General features: G+C 38.3%; 1 protein-coding gene across 1 annotated transcript; it reads right to left on the bottom strand.

Annotated features, from left to right (window-relative positions):
- Positions 1 to 4,893: 4,893 nt before the first annotated feature.
- KIF2B (kinesin family member 2B) lies at positions 4,894 to 6,948 on the bottom strand (the record flags this gene model as incomplete). Its single annotated transcript, XM_082603608.1, is given in 6 exon segments — positions 4,894 to 5,025; positions 5,029 to 5,364; positions 5,370 to 5,882; positions 5,884 to 6,255; positions 6,259 to 6,348; positions 6,352 to 6,948. Coding segments are annotated over 6 exon segments (2,040 nt in total).
- Positions 6,949 to 14,636: the final 7,688 nt, after the last annotated feature.

Genomic DNA, 14,636 nt, shown 5'->3' on the forward strand with positions numbered 1-14,636 from the left:
TAGAAGTGCAAGAGGGCAAGTTTTTGGTTTTCTAAAGCATAAAGTAAATTCTGTAACAACAGAGTTTTTCCTGCCTGCCTGCCCAAATAAGATCCTAAGGGCTATTGAATAGGAGGAAACAAGAGAGATACAGGCATGACCTGTGTCCTCTTCCCTTTGAGCCATTTCCTAAAGAGTAGTGGTAAAACCCTGCAATGATTTAAGCACTCAAGGAGCGAGGTAACCTATGTTCAGATTGCTGGTTGGATTCCTAGATTGTGACAACTCCTCTAAAAGTATAGAGACAGCTGCATGTGGCCAAGTAATGGCTGAATCCAACCCTACAGAGCCTCAGGGCAGGTCTCTGGTAGGTGGCAGCTAAGAGTCAAGTATTTTCCTGTAAGGCTGAGGGTAACAGAGATGTGACAGTAATGCCAAAGGACCTGGGGGAGCCCTGTGGCTAAGAAAAATGAATAGTATTAGCAGATGTGCCATGGAGTTTCTTTCTAGATGTCAGGTTGGAAAGATGAGGTCAGGTAGGTGCCAGAGTGAAGAGATGACCCCTTCCCTAGAACAACTGTTTGCCAGCCCAACAAATGCTGAAAACCAGGCATTCACTTGTGACGACTGCTCACACAAAAATTTTACTTTCTGCCATTGGACAGAGTGATTTCTCAAAATATATTTTTTAAACAAAGATAGCTGTACTTTCCTCCTATTCTAGCTAGGTGAAATTGATGGAAAAATAGAAATATCTGCACGTGAGTGTTGAGTACATACAAAGCATCAGGGATCCTGGGAGATGTTAATGATATAAACTAAATTAGAAGTTGTCCGTGCCCTCAAGGAGCCTACATTTTATTGAAAAAGACGATGTTGAGCTGGCTTCTGGCTGATTTTCTTTTTATTACACCAGCATATTATTCAGCAAAGTGTACAGCATATTTACTGCTTTGAATGTCCCATCCTTTCATTTTAGGTCTACCAGGTTTCTCCTTTCTCATTCGAGACTTAGGGATGAATCATTTTGTGAAGATTTCCCCTGCCCTTTTGGCTAAATTAACTATCAACTACTATATTCCCATAGCACTTTTTATATAGGATAGCACATTTTTAAATATACTTCTCAGTTGTACAAGGCTTTATCTCCTCATTTAAATGATAAGCTCCTTAAAGGCAGGGACAGTTATATATGCATTTTTCTGTCTTTAGCATCTAGTACATAGAATATTATCAATAAAATCTTATTTTATTGAAAAATTTTATGCTGATTCTCCAAAATCACTCTGTATGATTAGTGTTGTATTCTTTAGGCTTTTGTTTTTTTAACATATTTGAAAATAATGAAGGATGCAGACAGTCAAATTACTTGTTTGAAGTCACATAGCTATGAGGTGGCAAAGCTTTGAACAAGCAAAAAATATCTGACCCTAAATCTGCATTGTTACTTACTTAGCTCACTTGGTTCCAATCTTGGCATTTAGAACTGTGTCCAGATAGTTGTATAAGATTAACAATTTATATTTGCTCATGTGGCCCAAAGCAGTCTTCTCTTTCTTGTCCTCACAAACCTCATGACAAACCTAAACCGCAACATGCTATATTAACTGGTTCCATGTTGTAACTTTTATTTTCAATTAATTATTTCAGGGTAAAACCCTCTGTAATTGTTGCTTTGATGTCTTCTCCCATTTTCATACCCTGATTATTTCATTCATTTCTTCTGTTGCCATTTAAGCCCTTGTATTCTAGCTTTGACATGTTCAGTATCACATCAAACACACAGGTACAGAAGGCTGTCTGGGTCTGCCCAATTTTTATATTCAATTACTGATTTGGTTCAATATCTTCTATAAGCCATTGCCTTCTTTTTAATTTCTGAGATTACTTTTATTTAAGGTTAGAAAGGAAATGCCTTAAATATGGAAAAAAAAACATTTCAGAAAAAAAGACTTAAGATTTTCTATCAGCAGTTGCTCTTTTGGAGAATAGAAAGAATTGCAGAAAATATTCATAAATGACCGGTTTGTTTTGAGGATAATATTCTACACTTTGAATAACAATTTTACATTTTTTTAGTAGCAAAACATGTTAGAAAATGTTTCTTCTATTAGAATGATATTTTAAATCAGTAATCAAATTGAAAAGGAAAAAATCATTCATTCATTCATTTAACCAGCACATAAATATTTATCTAGGACTCTCATACTGTTTTATTATGTAGACTGTTAAAAATAACTTTACTGAGAAAATCAATAGAATAATAGTGTAAAACCTTACCATCACAGATTAATTGTGCAAAGGAGAATTTGAAATTATGTATTTAATTATTATGTATTTTAAAAACAGTTTTATTAAGTGCAAGTTCATGCAACAATTCAAAATAAGTTTGTCCATTACAAGAATGGACAAACAAGAAAAGCTACTTTAATTACTAGATAAGCATAGCTTGTAATTAGCATGTCAACTTTTTGTGTGCAAATGAATGTTTCCAAAGAACTGAAAGTATTTACATTTCTCACTTTAGATGCTCTGACATTTTCTGAACAATCTTATTAAAGCATTAATTTACAATCCTCCTTTTTAACTTCAGGGCATCTGTGTGAACTGTTAGCAATTGTCTTTTAGTGGACCCCATTTAATTTACTTTCTGAGTTTTTTCATTTATATAAGATCTTCTTTTCTAATGTTCCTATTAAATTTTATGCTATGTGTTTTGACATCATTTCAAGTACCATGTATATTCTCAGAAAAAAATTAATTGTCAGTGGAAATAAAATGGTGCACTTCTTAAGGAAGAATGTCAACTCAACAGAAACAATTATGCTAAGACTAGTTAGCAAGCAAGTGTTTTTTTTTTGTTTTGTTTTTTTTTTACTAAAAGGCAGATTTAAAATTGTGTTTTGAAGATGTAAAAATCCTTGGGAAAATATATATATATAACTATACTTGTAAAACTGTGTGTATATATGTAGGTACATGTACACAAACATAAATAAGTTTGTTTATACAGCCTTTCCAATGGATGAGTTAAGAAAATCTACCTGTGAATTTCTCTCAGAACTTACCATTTGTGCCCAATTTCCAAATATGTAACAGATAAGCGAAAACTAGATAAAAAGCCACTAATAACATATATATGTGTGTATATATATATATATATATATATATATACACACTTGTGTGAGTATATGTGTGTGTGTATATATATATGTGTGTGTATATATATATATGTGTGTGTGTATATATCTATATCTATCTATCTATCTATCTATCTATCTATATATATATATATATGGCAAATGATACATTCAATATTATCCTGTAGTTTTTGTATCCACTTTCCAGCAATGGGTACCATTAATTAATTATGTTGATATGCTGCTCTTTCTTACTTGCTAAGCTTAACATAGAATAAAATTCTCCTTAATTTCGTTGAGATTGATTAGAATTTATTATAAGAAATGTTACTAATATGTAGTTTTTCTACAAAGTCATGTATAAAATGCATAAATCATTGTTTATGTTATTTATATTAACAAATCATTCAAAATAGAGTAGCAAGCTATCTTATTAAGGGCACAGCAAAGTTAAATAAAACACCCAACTACAACAGTTTAGGGAAGGGTCAAAAAACAAAAGGAAGTCAGGACTTAAAGAGTCAGAGAGCTATAGAGATAGAATGCATTGCCTAGGGCTGGGGAGTGGGGGGATTAAAGGATGATGCCTAGGGGGTTCAGAGTTTATTTGGGGGGTAATAAAATGTTTTAAAATTAATTGTGGTGATGGATGCACAACTCTGAATATACTAAAAAGCAAAGGTATTTAAAGAAAAAGTTCTTAGAGAAAACAACTACATTTAGATGGTCATTACATTCACTGCACTTCTGTTGGGGCACTTACTTATTTCTGAGTGTGAAAAGTAAGCCCAAACAAAGCAGTAGCCAAGTAAATATTGTGCAGTCTCATAAGGACACAGGCTCATAGGAGCCCAAGATTGATGTTCAGACCTACTAAAGTCAACAGGGCTCATTTTGGAGAAAGGGGAGCCATAGAGAAGTGAGACATACATTCTGTGTGCAGATTCTTCCTCAGATATTTCATTTTATTTGGTAAAGAGAGTGAGAAGAAGAAAAAAAAAAGCTTAAAGACACCATAGTTAGCAACGCAATGCTTTTGCAACATACACACTTTATCACTCTCAGGAAGCACAGTGCTTTGCAATTTCAACTCAAGGATTAAAAATAAAATCCTTCTCAATTCTAGGCTCTCATACAAAGTCTCTTAAATAAAACCTTTCCCTTCTCCACTCTCACCTCCCCAGTATGTCTAGAGCTTAGAAACCATTTGAATGTACACACAAATGCAGCAGAAAAAGACTCATGAGTGGGTATCATTACATTTACTCAACTGTGCACCCCTTGGTGTGTTCCAACTGTAGTCCTAAAGGGACTGCAATAGTTTTCCTTCTTAGCCACAAATTTAGGGAATCTGGTTTCATCACAGCTAGGTTCTTCTAAAGCAGCGTTTCTCAACCTCAGTACTATTGATATTTTCAACCAGATAATTAGTTGTTGTAGGAGGCTATTCTGTATATTGTAGGATGTTTAACATCATTGCTGGCCCTCTACCCACTACATGCCAGTATCACCACTCCCCGCACACACAATTCTGACAAATGAAAATGTTTCCAGACATTGCCAAATGTCCCTAGGAGGTAAAATAGTTCCAAAGTTGAGAACCACTGTCCTACAGAATAAAAACAAATTACAGAAATACAAAGGGAGAAGAAAGAGCACAGTTCTGGAAACCATATTTTAAGAGGTTTTAAACTTTCCAGGAGGATCTTTATATCTAGATAATTTAGGCAACTTTCCTTTATAAGAGACTTAGGGAACTGCAGCACTGTATCCATCATTTCAGGTCTGATCTCTCACCATTGGCTTCACTATGCTTGCTCTTCTTTTGAAAGTCAGCTCGTAATAATTTCAGTTTCCTTTGAATCTCAGTCAGAAAACCTATTTTCTGCTCCAAAATGGAAAATAACTAGGCAATGCAAAAATCAACATCACAGTTTACCCCATCAGCTGTCTCCTGGATGTTATTCCCTGGCCGTTGGCTTGAGTCCTTCCAAGAGATTGTTGTATCCTCCATTAATGGAGAGGAGAGTGCTTTGATTTCTTTAGTCTCTTCCTCCTCCTCACTCTGTATACAAGGTATTTTAATAAATCCCTTCCCTTGAAGGGACATTTCTGAATTTCTCATGTGATTTTCCAACATCCTTGTCACCTTACATTCAGCGGGATAAAGACAACGATGGTGAGGCCTTAAATCTAGAGTTATTTCTTTTACTCTATTGGCATATCTTAAAGTGTTGAGGGTGTTTCACAAGAGGCCATCCCTGGAGAGATAGTAGCAATCATGCAAGTGGAGGAGTTCTGGCCTATAAAGGAGTCCCGGAGCGCCTGTGTGAGCTTGCTGGCTCTGAATGGGGTATGAGACTTGTTCTGACCCAAAGCCCGGATGCATTCTTTGAGTGTGAGGAGACTCTTATTAGTCTCTGCTCCTTCCAGCTGTCTTTTCCGGTTGGCGTTGGCAGTATCCACTCCCCTCTCATTCCCAGCTAAGTCAACAAGAGAAAACTTACCATGCAGTTTCCGTCGAGACTTTAAAATGATCTGGAACACTGCGTGGCTCCTGGAAGAGTGGGAATTGACTGATGTCTGTCCTGAAGTCCGGCAGCTGTTCCCAAGTTCCACAAGGTTCAGCATGTCCTCCACACAGCACACCTCTTGTTCCTGCAGCCCGACCACCTGGATTTTCTGACTGCCATCCTCAAGGACTTGCAGTGTCTTCTTCCAGTTCAACAAGTCATACACCTTTCCCCTATAAATCTCAAAAAAATGTACCACAGACTTTGAGGTCCAGCTTCTCATAAGCAGAAGTTTTGAGCAGGAGGAAGACATCCTGTGCCACCATGGCATAAATGCATTTAGAACAATCTTGGTTCCTTCCTGAAAAGGCTCTACCCATGGTGTCCGTTTTCCCACTGCCCGTCTGCACATAGGCAAAGCAGGTAGCCATGCCCTTGTGGAAGATGGACTCAACCAGTGGCTGGGCTGTGAACTGGTACACCAACTCGTTGGAGGCGGTGTCGTCAAAGGCGTGGTCGAAGCAGAAGGAATGGTTCTCCAGGTAGTGAGTAAGGTCCACCTTTTGTTTGGACTCATGCACCATGACCACTTTGTCCAAGGGGATGGTGATGATATCCAGGTCCTACATGGTGGTCTCCCGCTGGTTGAGAGGCCACTTCCTCACACAGACGCAGATGCGGTGGTCCTCCAGTGTCTCCGGGCCCGACAACTGGCTTCAGTCCAGGTGCCTGCAGCATTCCTGGATCATGCTCTGAATCACGTAGTTGGGGTTTCCCATGTTGACAGCCAGGACACGCTGAGCTCGGATCTCCAGCTGCAGCCGTCTGCCCTTCTCTCGCTGCTTTTGCAGCTTCTCAATTTTCCGTAGGCAGGGAGACTTTTTCTGCTTCATCAGGCAAAGACTGCTGGGAATTCTCACATCCGGACTGTTCCCTGAGGGCGTTTCATTTTTCTGGGGGATCGTCGCAATCCACCGCGTGGCCGTCCGCTGGTTCCCGATGGCCGAAGAGGGCGCTAGAGACAAGGAGGGCAACACCCTGGGCGGCGTGGGGTGCTCAGCAGATGCCAGCACTGGATTCAGCAGGAATATTGTATCTAGATCAATCTTTTTGCCTTTTTTGACTCCTTTTTTGACCCATTCTACCATGACCCAAGCGTTTTGTGTTTTGATCTGTGTGACCACCGCGAGGTGGATCCGCCCATCGCTGTGCTGTATCTCCACACAGATGCCCACTTGGATGTTTACGAAGTGCGGCTTCAAGGGCTTCACGGAAGAGAGGCACGGGGAGACAGGGAGGCATAACTGGCCGGCCATGGTGAGTGATGGAGGTGTCAGGGCTCGCCTCCAGGGTCCCTTGGGGTTGGAGCAGCAGGACCTGAGCCCAAGCCAGACTGAAGCGCCCAGAGCACTGAGTGCACTCTGGGTTTGTGATCACTAGGGCTTGGCCTGGGGCCACTCATCACAAAGCACTGGGGAAAAGAGGCGGCAGAGCCTAGGGCCTCTGGACGAGAGGTGGTGGGAAAAAATTCACGTTGTTCGTGATGCTAGGTGCTAGGTGCAGAAGCAGCTGGAATAGAGAAATTGGTCTCTGCACAGAGAACATAGGGATAAGAGTTGGAAACGGGGTGTGTGTTCCACGGTCACTTGTGCCTAAGCTTCAGAAATATCCATTCTCCCCTGCAGTCTTGACCGGCAATCTCAAAGCTAAGTGCTTTTAGTTTGAGAACCAGTGAATGCTACCTTAAACTTCACAATCCTCCGGTGATCAATGGGAACAAGGAAGGTAGAGCTGCCTGCAAATTACAGGCTTCAAGGAGAGGATCACAGAAAAATTCCCTCAGACCTTCCATCTTTTTTCTGTCCCTCCCCTGCTTCACATCTTGTTTAACAGTCACAACTTAAAGTTATTCCTCTTTAATGGGATTTCTCATTACAAAATCAAAATGAGTTGACTATAAGGGGTTCTTGTGGTAATTTACTGATATGGAACTTCGTTTGATTCAGCACTTGGGTTTGCAAACATAAGCTATTTATCACATTCCAAGTGGCTCTGACAGCTATAAAGTGAGTCGTTGTACTCACTGCAGTCACCACTATTTTTGAGATTATTTCAGCAATTACCTTTCCAAACTCCTTTAGTAATTACACTTCTGGCCTCATTATCCATAATTTGGAGAGGAATGACATTTGGTAGACAGAGGTAATTCATCTTATACCTCCTCCTTACCCTGAAATGTGTGTGTATGTCCTTAAGAAGTTGGTGTGGGTGGGCGGAGGGAGGGGGGCTTGGGGAATGGGAGATGAGAAGGCAGCTAAAATGATCAGAGGCAGTATATTCTGGCAAGATTGCAATTTTTTCTGTAGGATGATTTACAAAAAACAACAAAATTATATCAGCTGCCAGATAGGCCAACATGAGGATTAAGGTGACACTTTAAGTTGAACTTCCTTTTCCCCCGAGGACCACATTGTCTTTTGGACTGTGAGTCTGGGGGTAATTGCAGTGAAAGCTTCATAGTAGCATGAAGTATCATGATGCCCTTACAACCCTCCCTAGGATCAAGTAACATATGGAAATAAGTTCTTAACTATAAACTGACTTTTAGAAAATATTATTTATTTTTGGCTGCATTGGGTCTTCATTGCTGCGCGTAGGCTTTTCTCTAGTGTGGTGAGCAGGGGCTACTCTTCGTTTTGGTGAGCGGACGTCTTATTGAGGTGGCTTCTCTTGTTGCAGAGCACAGGCTCTAGGCGTGCAGGCTTCAGTAGCTGTGCCAGGCGGGCTCAGTAGTTGTGGTGCACGGGCTTAGTTACTCCGCGGCATGTGGAGTCTTCCCAGACCAAGGCTCAAACCCGTGTTCCCTGCATTGGCAGGTGGATTCTTAACCACTGCACCACCAGGGAAGTCCCAATTGACTTCTTTTAAATGGAAGGTTTAGTTAAAAATTTAGTTAAGCTTACATTTTGAAAAGAAGTTTGGAGGGGGTGGTATTGGATAAGTATGTAGTGCACACTTCAGGGAGATGTTGAATGTCAGTGGAGGGATTGGAGAAAGGGCTTCACCTAGTTGTGTTTTTATGATTATTAATTTTATTTGCCAAATTATCGATATATAAAGTTGTACTATAAATCAGTTTTCCTTAGTTTTAAGGGCATTAGGGAAATGTTTTAATCCCTCTGTTTTTTAAGTTAAATTATATTTTTGAAAGCATTGCTGCTTTAAGGTGCTTAATAGCTGTTTATTTTTCATTTTAAACCTTTACCTTTGCAAAAGCTAGACTTCTCTCAAAATTATGCAAACTAGGGCTTTGCCCAGTTAACCATATTTTTACAACTAAGCAAATAACTTTGTAGATGACTAGGTCTGTGGTAACAGTGCAAAAATCAGAGACTAAAGTTTATTTTGCTGCCCAGCATACCCATAAATGTCTTTTAAGATATTTCAGGGCTTTTTCCCCCTTAAGTTCTATTTTCTCTTAAATAGTTCCTTAGGAGGTCTCATTTGTTTCCAAGTTTAATTTGTTTTATTTGGAGATACATACATATAGAGAGAGAGTGGGAAGGAGAGAGACAAACCTCTCAGGTGTTTTTCTTTTATTTTAATTTTTAAATTTAATTTTATTAATTTTTTTATACAGCAGGTTCTTATTAGTTATCCATTTTATACATATTAGTGTATATATGTCAATCTCAACCTCCCATTCATCACACCACCAACCTCATCCCCGGCCGCTTTCCCACCTTGGTATCCATATGTTTGTTCTCTACATCTCTGTCTCAATTTCTGCCCTTCATACCGGTTCATCTGTAACATTTTTCTAGGTTCCACATATATGCATTAATATACGATATTTGTTTTTCTCTTTCTGACTTACTTCACTCTGTATGACAGGCTCTAGGTCTACCCACATCTCTACAAATGACCCAATTTCATTCCTTTTTATGGCTGAGTAATATTCCATTGTATATATGTACCACATCTTCCTTATCCATTCTTCGGTCGATAGACAATTACATTGCTTCCATGACATGGCTATTGTAAATAGTGCTGCAATGAACATTGGGGTGCATGTATCTTTTTGAATTATGGTTTTCTCTGTGTATATGCCCAGTAGTGCAATTCCTGGGTCATATGGTAATTTTATTTTTAGCTTTTAAAGGAACCTCCATACTGTTCTCCATAGTGACTGTATCAATTTACATTCTCACTAACAGTGCAAGAGGGTTCCCTTTCTCCACACCCTCTCCAGCGTTTGTTGTTTGTAGAATTTCTGATGATGCCCATTCTAACTGGTGTGAGGTGATACCTCATTGTAGCTTTGATTTGCATTTCTCTAATAATTAGTGATGTTGAGCATCTCTTCATGTGCTTCTTGGCTATCTGTATGTCTTCTTTGGAGAAATGTCTATTTAGGTCTTCTGTCTATCTCTTTATTGGGTTCTATGATTTTTTTAAATATTGAGCTGCATGAGCTGTTTATATATTTTGGAGATTAATCCTTTGTACATCAATTCATTTGCAAATATTCTCACCCAATCTGAGGGTTGTCTTTTCATCTTGTTTATGGTTTCCTTTGCTATGCAAAATATTTTAAGTTTCATTAGGTCCCATTTGTTTGTTTTGCTTTTCATTTCCATTACTCTAAGAGGTGGATCAAAAAAGATCTTGCTGTGATTTATGTCAAACAGTGTTCTTCCTATGTTTTCCTCTAAGAGTTTTAGAGTGTCCAGTCTTACATTTAGGTCTCTAATCCATTTTGAAGGTACTTTGTGTATGGTGTTAAGGAGTGTTCTAATTTCATTCTTTTACATGTAGCTGTCCAGTTTTCCCAGCACCACTTATTGAAGAGTCTATCTTTTCTCCATTGTATATCCTTGCCTCCTTTGTTATAGATTAGTTGACCATAGGTGCATGGATTTATCTCTGGGCTTTCTACCCTGTTCCATTGATCTATATCTCTGTTTTTGTGCCAGTTTGTTTTGTGCCATATTGTCTTGATTACTGTAGCTTTATAATGTAGTCCAAAGTCAGGAAGTCTGATTCCTCCAGCTCCGGTTTTTTCCCTCAAGACCACTTTGGCTATTTGGGATCTTTTCTGTCTCCATACAAATTTAAAGATTTTTTGTTCTAGTTGTGTAAGAAATGCCATTGGTAACTTGATAGGGATTGCATTGAATCTGTAGATTGCTTTGGGTAGTATAGTCATTTTCACAATATTCATTCTTCCAATCCAAGAACATGGTATGTCTCTCCATCTGTTGGAATCACCTTTAATTTCTTTCATCAGTGTCTTATAGTTTTCTGCATACAGGTCTTTTGTCTCCCTAGGTAGGTTTATTCCTAAGTATTTTATTCTTTTTGTTGCAATGGTAAATGGGAGTGTTTCTTTAATTTCCCTTTCAGATTTTTCATCATTAGTGTAAAGGAATGCAAGAGATTTCTGTGCATTACTTTTGTATGCTGCAACTTTACCAAATTCATTGATTAGCTTTAGTAGATTTCTACTGGCACCTTTAGGATTCTCTATGTATAGTATAATGTCACCTGCAAACAGTGACAATTTTACTTCTTCTTTTCCAATTTGTATTCATTTATTTCTTTTTCTTCTCTGATTGCTGTGGCTAGGACTTCCAAAACTATGCTGAATAATACTGGTGAGAGTGGACATCCTTGTCTTGTTCCTGATCTTAGAGGAAATGCTTTCAGTTTTTCACCATTGAGAATGATGTTTGCTGTGGGTTTGTCATATATGGCCTTTATTATGTTGAGGTAGGTTCCCTCTATACCCGTTTCTGGAGAGTTTTTATCATAAATCGGTGTAGAATTTTTTCAAAAGTTTTTCTGCATCTATTGAGGTGATCATATGGTTTTTAATTTTCAATTTGTTAATATGGTTTATCACATTGATTGATATGCATATACTGAAGAATACTTGCATCCCTGGGATAAATCCCACTTGATCATGGTGTATGATCCTTTTAATGTGTTGTTGGATTCTGTCTGCTAGTATTCAGTCGAGGGTTTTTCAATCTATATTCATCAGTGATATTAGTCTGTAATTTTCTTTTTTTATGTATGTTTGTCTGGTTTTGGTATCAGGGTGATGCTGGCCTCATATAATGAGTTTGGGAGTGTTCCTTCCTCCACAAGTTTTTGGAACAGTTTGAGAAGGATGGGTGTTAGTTCTTCTCTAAATGTTTGATAGAATTCACCTGTGAAGCTATCTGGTCCCAGACTTTTGTTTGTTGGAAGATTTTAAATCACAGTTTCAATTACATTCCTTGTGATTGGTCTGTTCATATTTTCTATTTCTTCATGGTTTAGTTTTGGAAGGTTATACCTTTCTAAGAATTTATCCATTTCTTCCAGGTTGTCCATTTTGTTGGCATAGAGTTGCTTGTAGTAGTTTCTTAGGATGCTTCGTATTTCTGCAGTGTCTGTTGTAACTTCTCCTTTTTCATTTCTAATTTTCTTGATTTGAGTCCTCTCCCTCTTTTTCTTGATAAGTCTGGCTAATGGTTTATCAATTTTGTTTATCTCCTCAAAGAACCAACTTTTAGTTTTATTGATCTTTGCTATTGTTTTCTTTGTTTCTATTTCATTTATTTCTGATCTGATCTTTATGATTTATTTCCTTCTGCTAACTTTGGGTTTTGTTTGTTCTTCTTTATCTAGTTCCTTTAGGTGTAAGGTTAGATTGTTTATTTGAGATTTTTCTTGTTTCTTGACGTAGGCTTGTATAGCTATAAACTTCCCTCTTAGAACTACTTTTGCTGCAGCCCATAGGTTTTGGATCATCGTGTTTTCATTGTCATTTGTCTCTAGGTATTTTTTGGTTTCCCCTTTGATTATTTCAGTGATCTCTTGATTATTTAGTAATGTATTATTTAACTTCCATGTGTTTGTGTTTTTTACGCATTTTCTCCTGTAATTGATTTCTAATCTCATAGGTTGTGGTCAGAAAAGATGCTTGATATGATTTCAATTTTCTTAAATTTACTGAGGCTTGATTTGTGACCAAAAATGTAATCCATCCTGGAGAATGTTCTGTGCACAGTTGAGAAGAAAGTGTAATCTGCTGCTTTCAGATGGAATGTCCTATAAATATCAATTAAATCTATCTGGTCTATTGTGGAATTCAAAGCTTGTGTTTCCTTATTAATTTTCTGTTTGGATGATCTGTCCACTGGTGTAATTAAGGTGTTAAAGTCCCCCACTATTATTGTGTTAATGTTGATTTCCTCTTTTAGAGCTGTTAGCAGTTGCCTTTTGTATTGAGATGCTCCTAATTTGGGTACATATATCTTTATATTTGTTATATCTTCTTATTGGGTTGATCCCTTGATCATTATGTAGTGTCCTTCCTTGTCTCTTCTAACAGTCTTTATTTTAAAGTCCATTTTATCTGATATGACTATTGTTACTCCAGCTTTCTTTTGATTTCCATTTGCATGGAATATCTTTTTCCATCCCCTCACTTTCACTCTGTATGTGCCTCTAGATCTGAAGTAGGTCTCTTTTAGACAGCATATATATGGGTCTTGTTTTTGTATCCATGCAGCAAGCCTGTGTCTTTTGGTTGGAGCATTTAATCCATTCACATTTAAGGTAATTATCAATATGTATGTCCCTATTATCATTTTCTTAATTGTTTTGGGCTTGTTTTTGTAGGTCTTTTTCTTCTCTTGTGTTTTCCAGTTAGAGAAGTTCCTTTAGCATTTGTTGTAAAGCTGGTTTGGTGGTGCTGAATTCTGTTAGCTTTTGCTTGTCTGTAAAGCTTTTGATTTCTCCATTAAATCTCAATGAAATCCTTGCCAGGTAGGATAATCTTGGTTGTAGGTTCTTCCCTTTCATCACTTTAAGTATATCATGCCACTTCCTTCTGGCAGAAACTTCAGAGTTTCTGCTGATAAATCAATTGTTAACCTTATGGGAGTCCCCATACATGTTATTTGTCATTTTTCCCTTGCTGCTTTCAATAATTTTTCTTTGTCTTTAATTTTTGTCAGTTTGATTATTATTTGTCCCAGCATGTTTCTCCTTGGGTTTATCCTACCTGGGACTCTCTGCACTCCCTCGACTTGGGTGGGTATTTCCATTCCCATGTTAGGGAAGTTTTTGACTATAATCTCTTCAAATATTTTCTTGGGTTGTTTCTCTCTCTCTTCTCCTTCTGGGACCCATATAATGAGAATGCTGCTGGGTTTAATGTTGTCCCAAGGCCTCTTAGGCTGTCTTCATTTCTTTTCATTCTTTTCTCCTTATTCTGTTCCACAGCAGTGAATTCCACCATTCTGTTTTCCAGGTCACTTATCCATTCTTCTGCCTCAGTTATTCTGCTACTGATTCCTTCTAGTGTAGTTTTCATTTCATTTATTTTATTGTTCATCTCTGTTTGTTTGTTCTTTAATTACTCTAGGTTTTTGTTAAACATTTCTTGCACCTTCTCAATCTTTGTCTCCATTCTTTTTCTGAGGTCTTGGATCATCTTCACTCTCATTAATCTGAATTCTTTTCTGGAATGTTGCCTGTCTCCACTTCATTTAGCTGTTTTTCTGGGCTTTTATCTTGTTCCTTCATCTGTACCCTGCCTTCTTCCTTTTCATCTTGTCTATCTTTCTGTGAATGTGGTTTTTGTTCCACAGGCTGCAGGATTGTAGTTCTTCTTGCTTCTGCTCTCTGCCCTTTGGTGGATGAGGCTATCTAATAGGCTTGTGCATGTTTCCTGATGGGAGGGACTGGTGGTGGGTAGAGCTGGGTGTTGCTCAGGAGGGTAGAGCTCAGTAAAACTTTAATCTGCTTGACTGCTGATGAGTGGGGCTGAGTTCCCTCCCTATTGGTTTTTTGGCTTGAGGCGACACAACACTGGAGCCTACAGGGATCTTTGGTAGGGTTAATGGAAGACTCTGGAAGGGCTCATGCCAAGGAGTACTTCCCAGAACTTCTGCTGCCAGTGTCCTCGTCCTCATGGTGAGATAGGGCCACCCCTCCGCCTCTGCAG

The sequence above is a fragment of the Mesoplodon mirus genome, assembly GCF_964341445.2.
Source record: "Mesoplodon mirus genome assembly, chromosome: 18".
In the NCBI taxonomy this organism is placed as follows: domain Eukaryota; kingdom Metazoa; phylum Chordata; class Mammalia; order Artiodactyla; family Ziphiidae; genus Mesoplodon; species Mesoplodon mirus.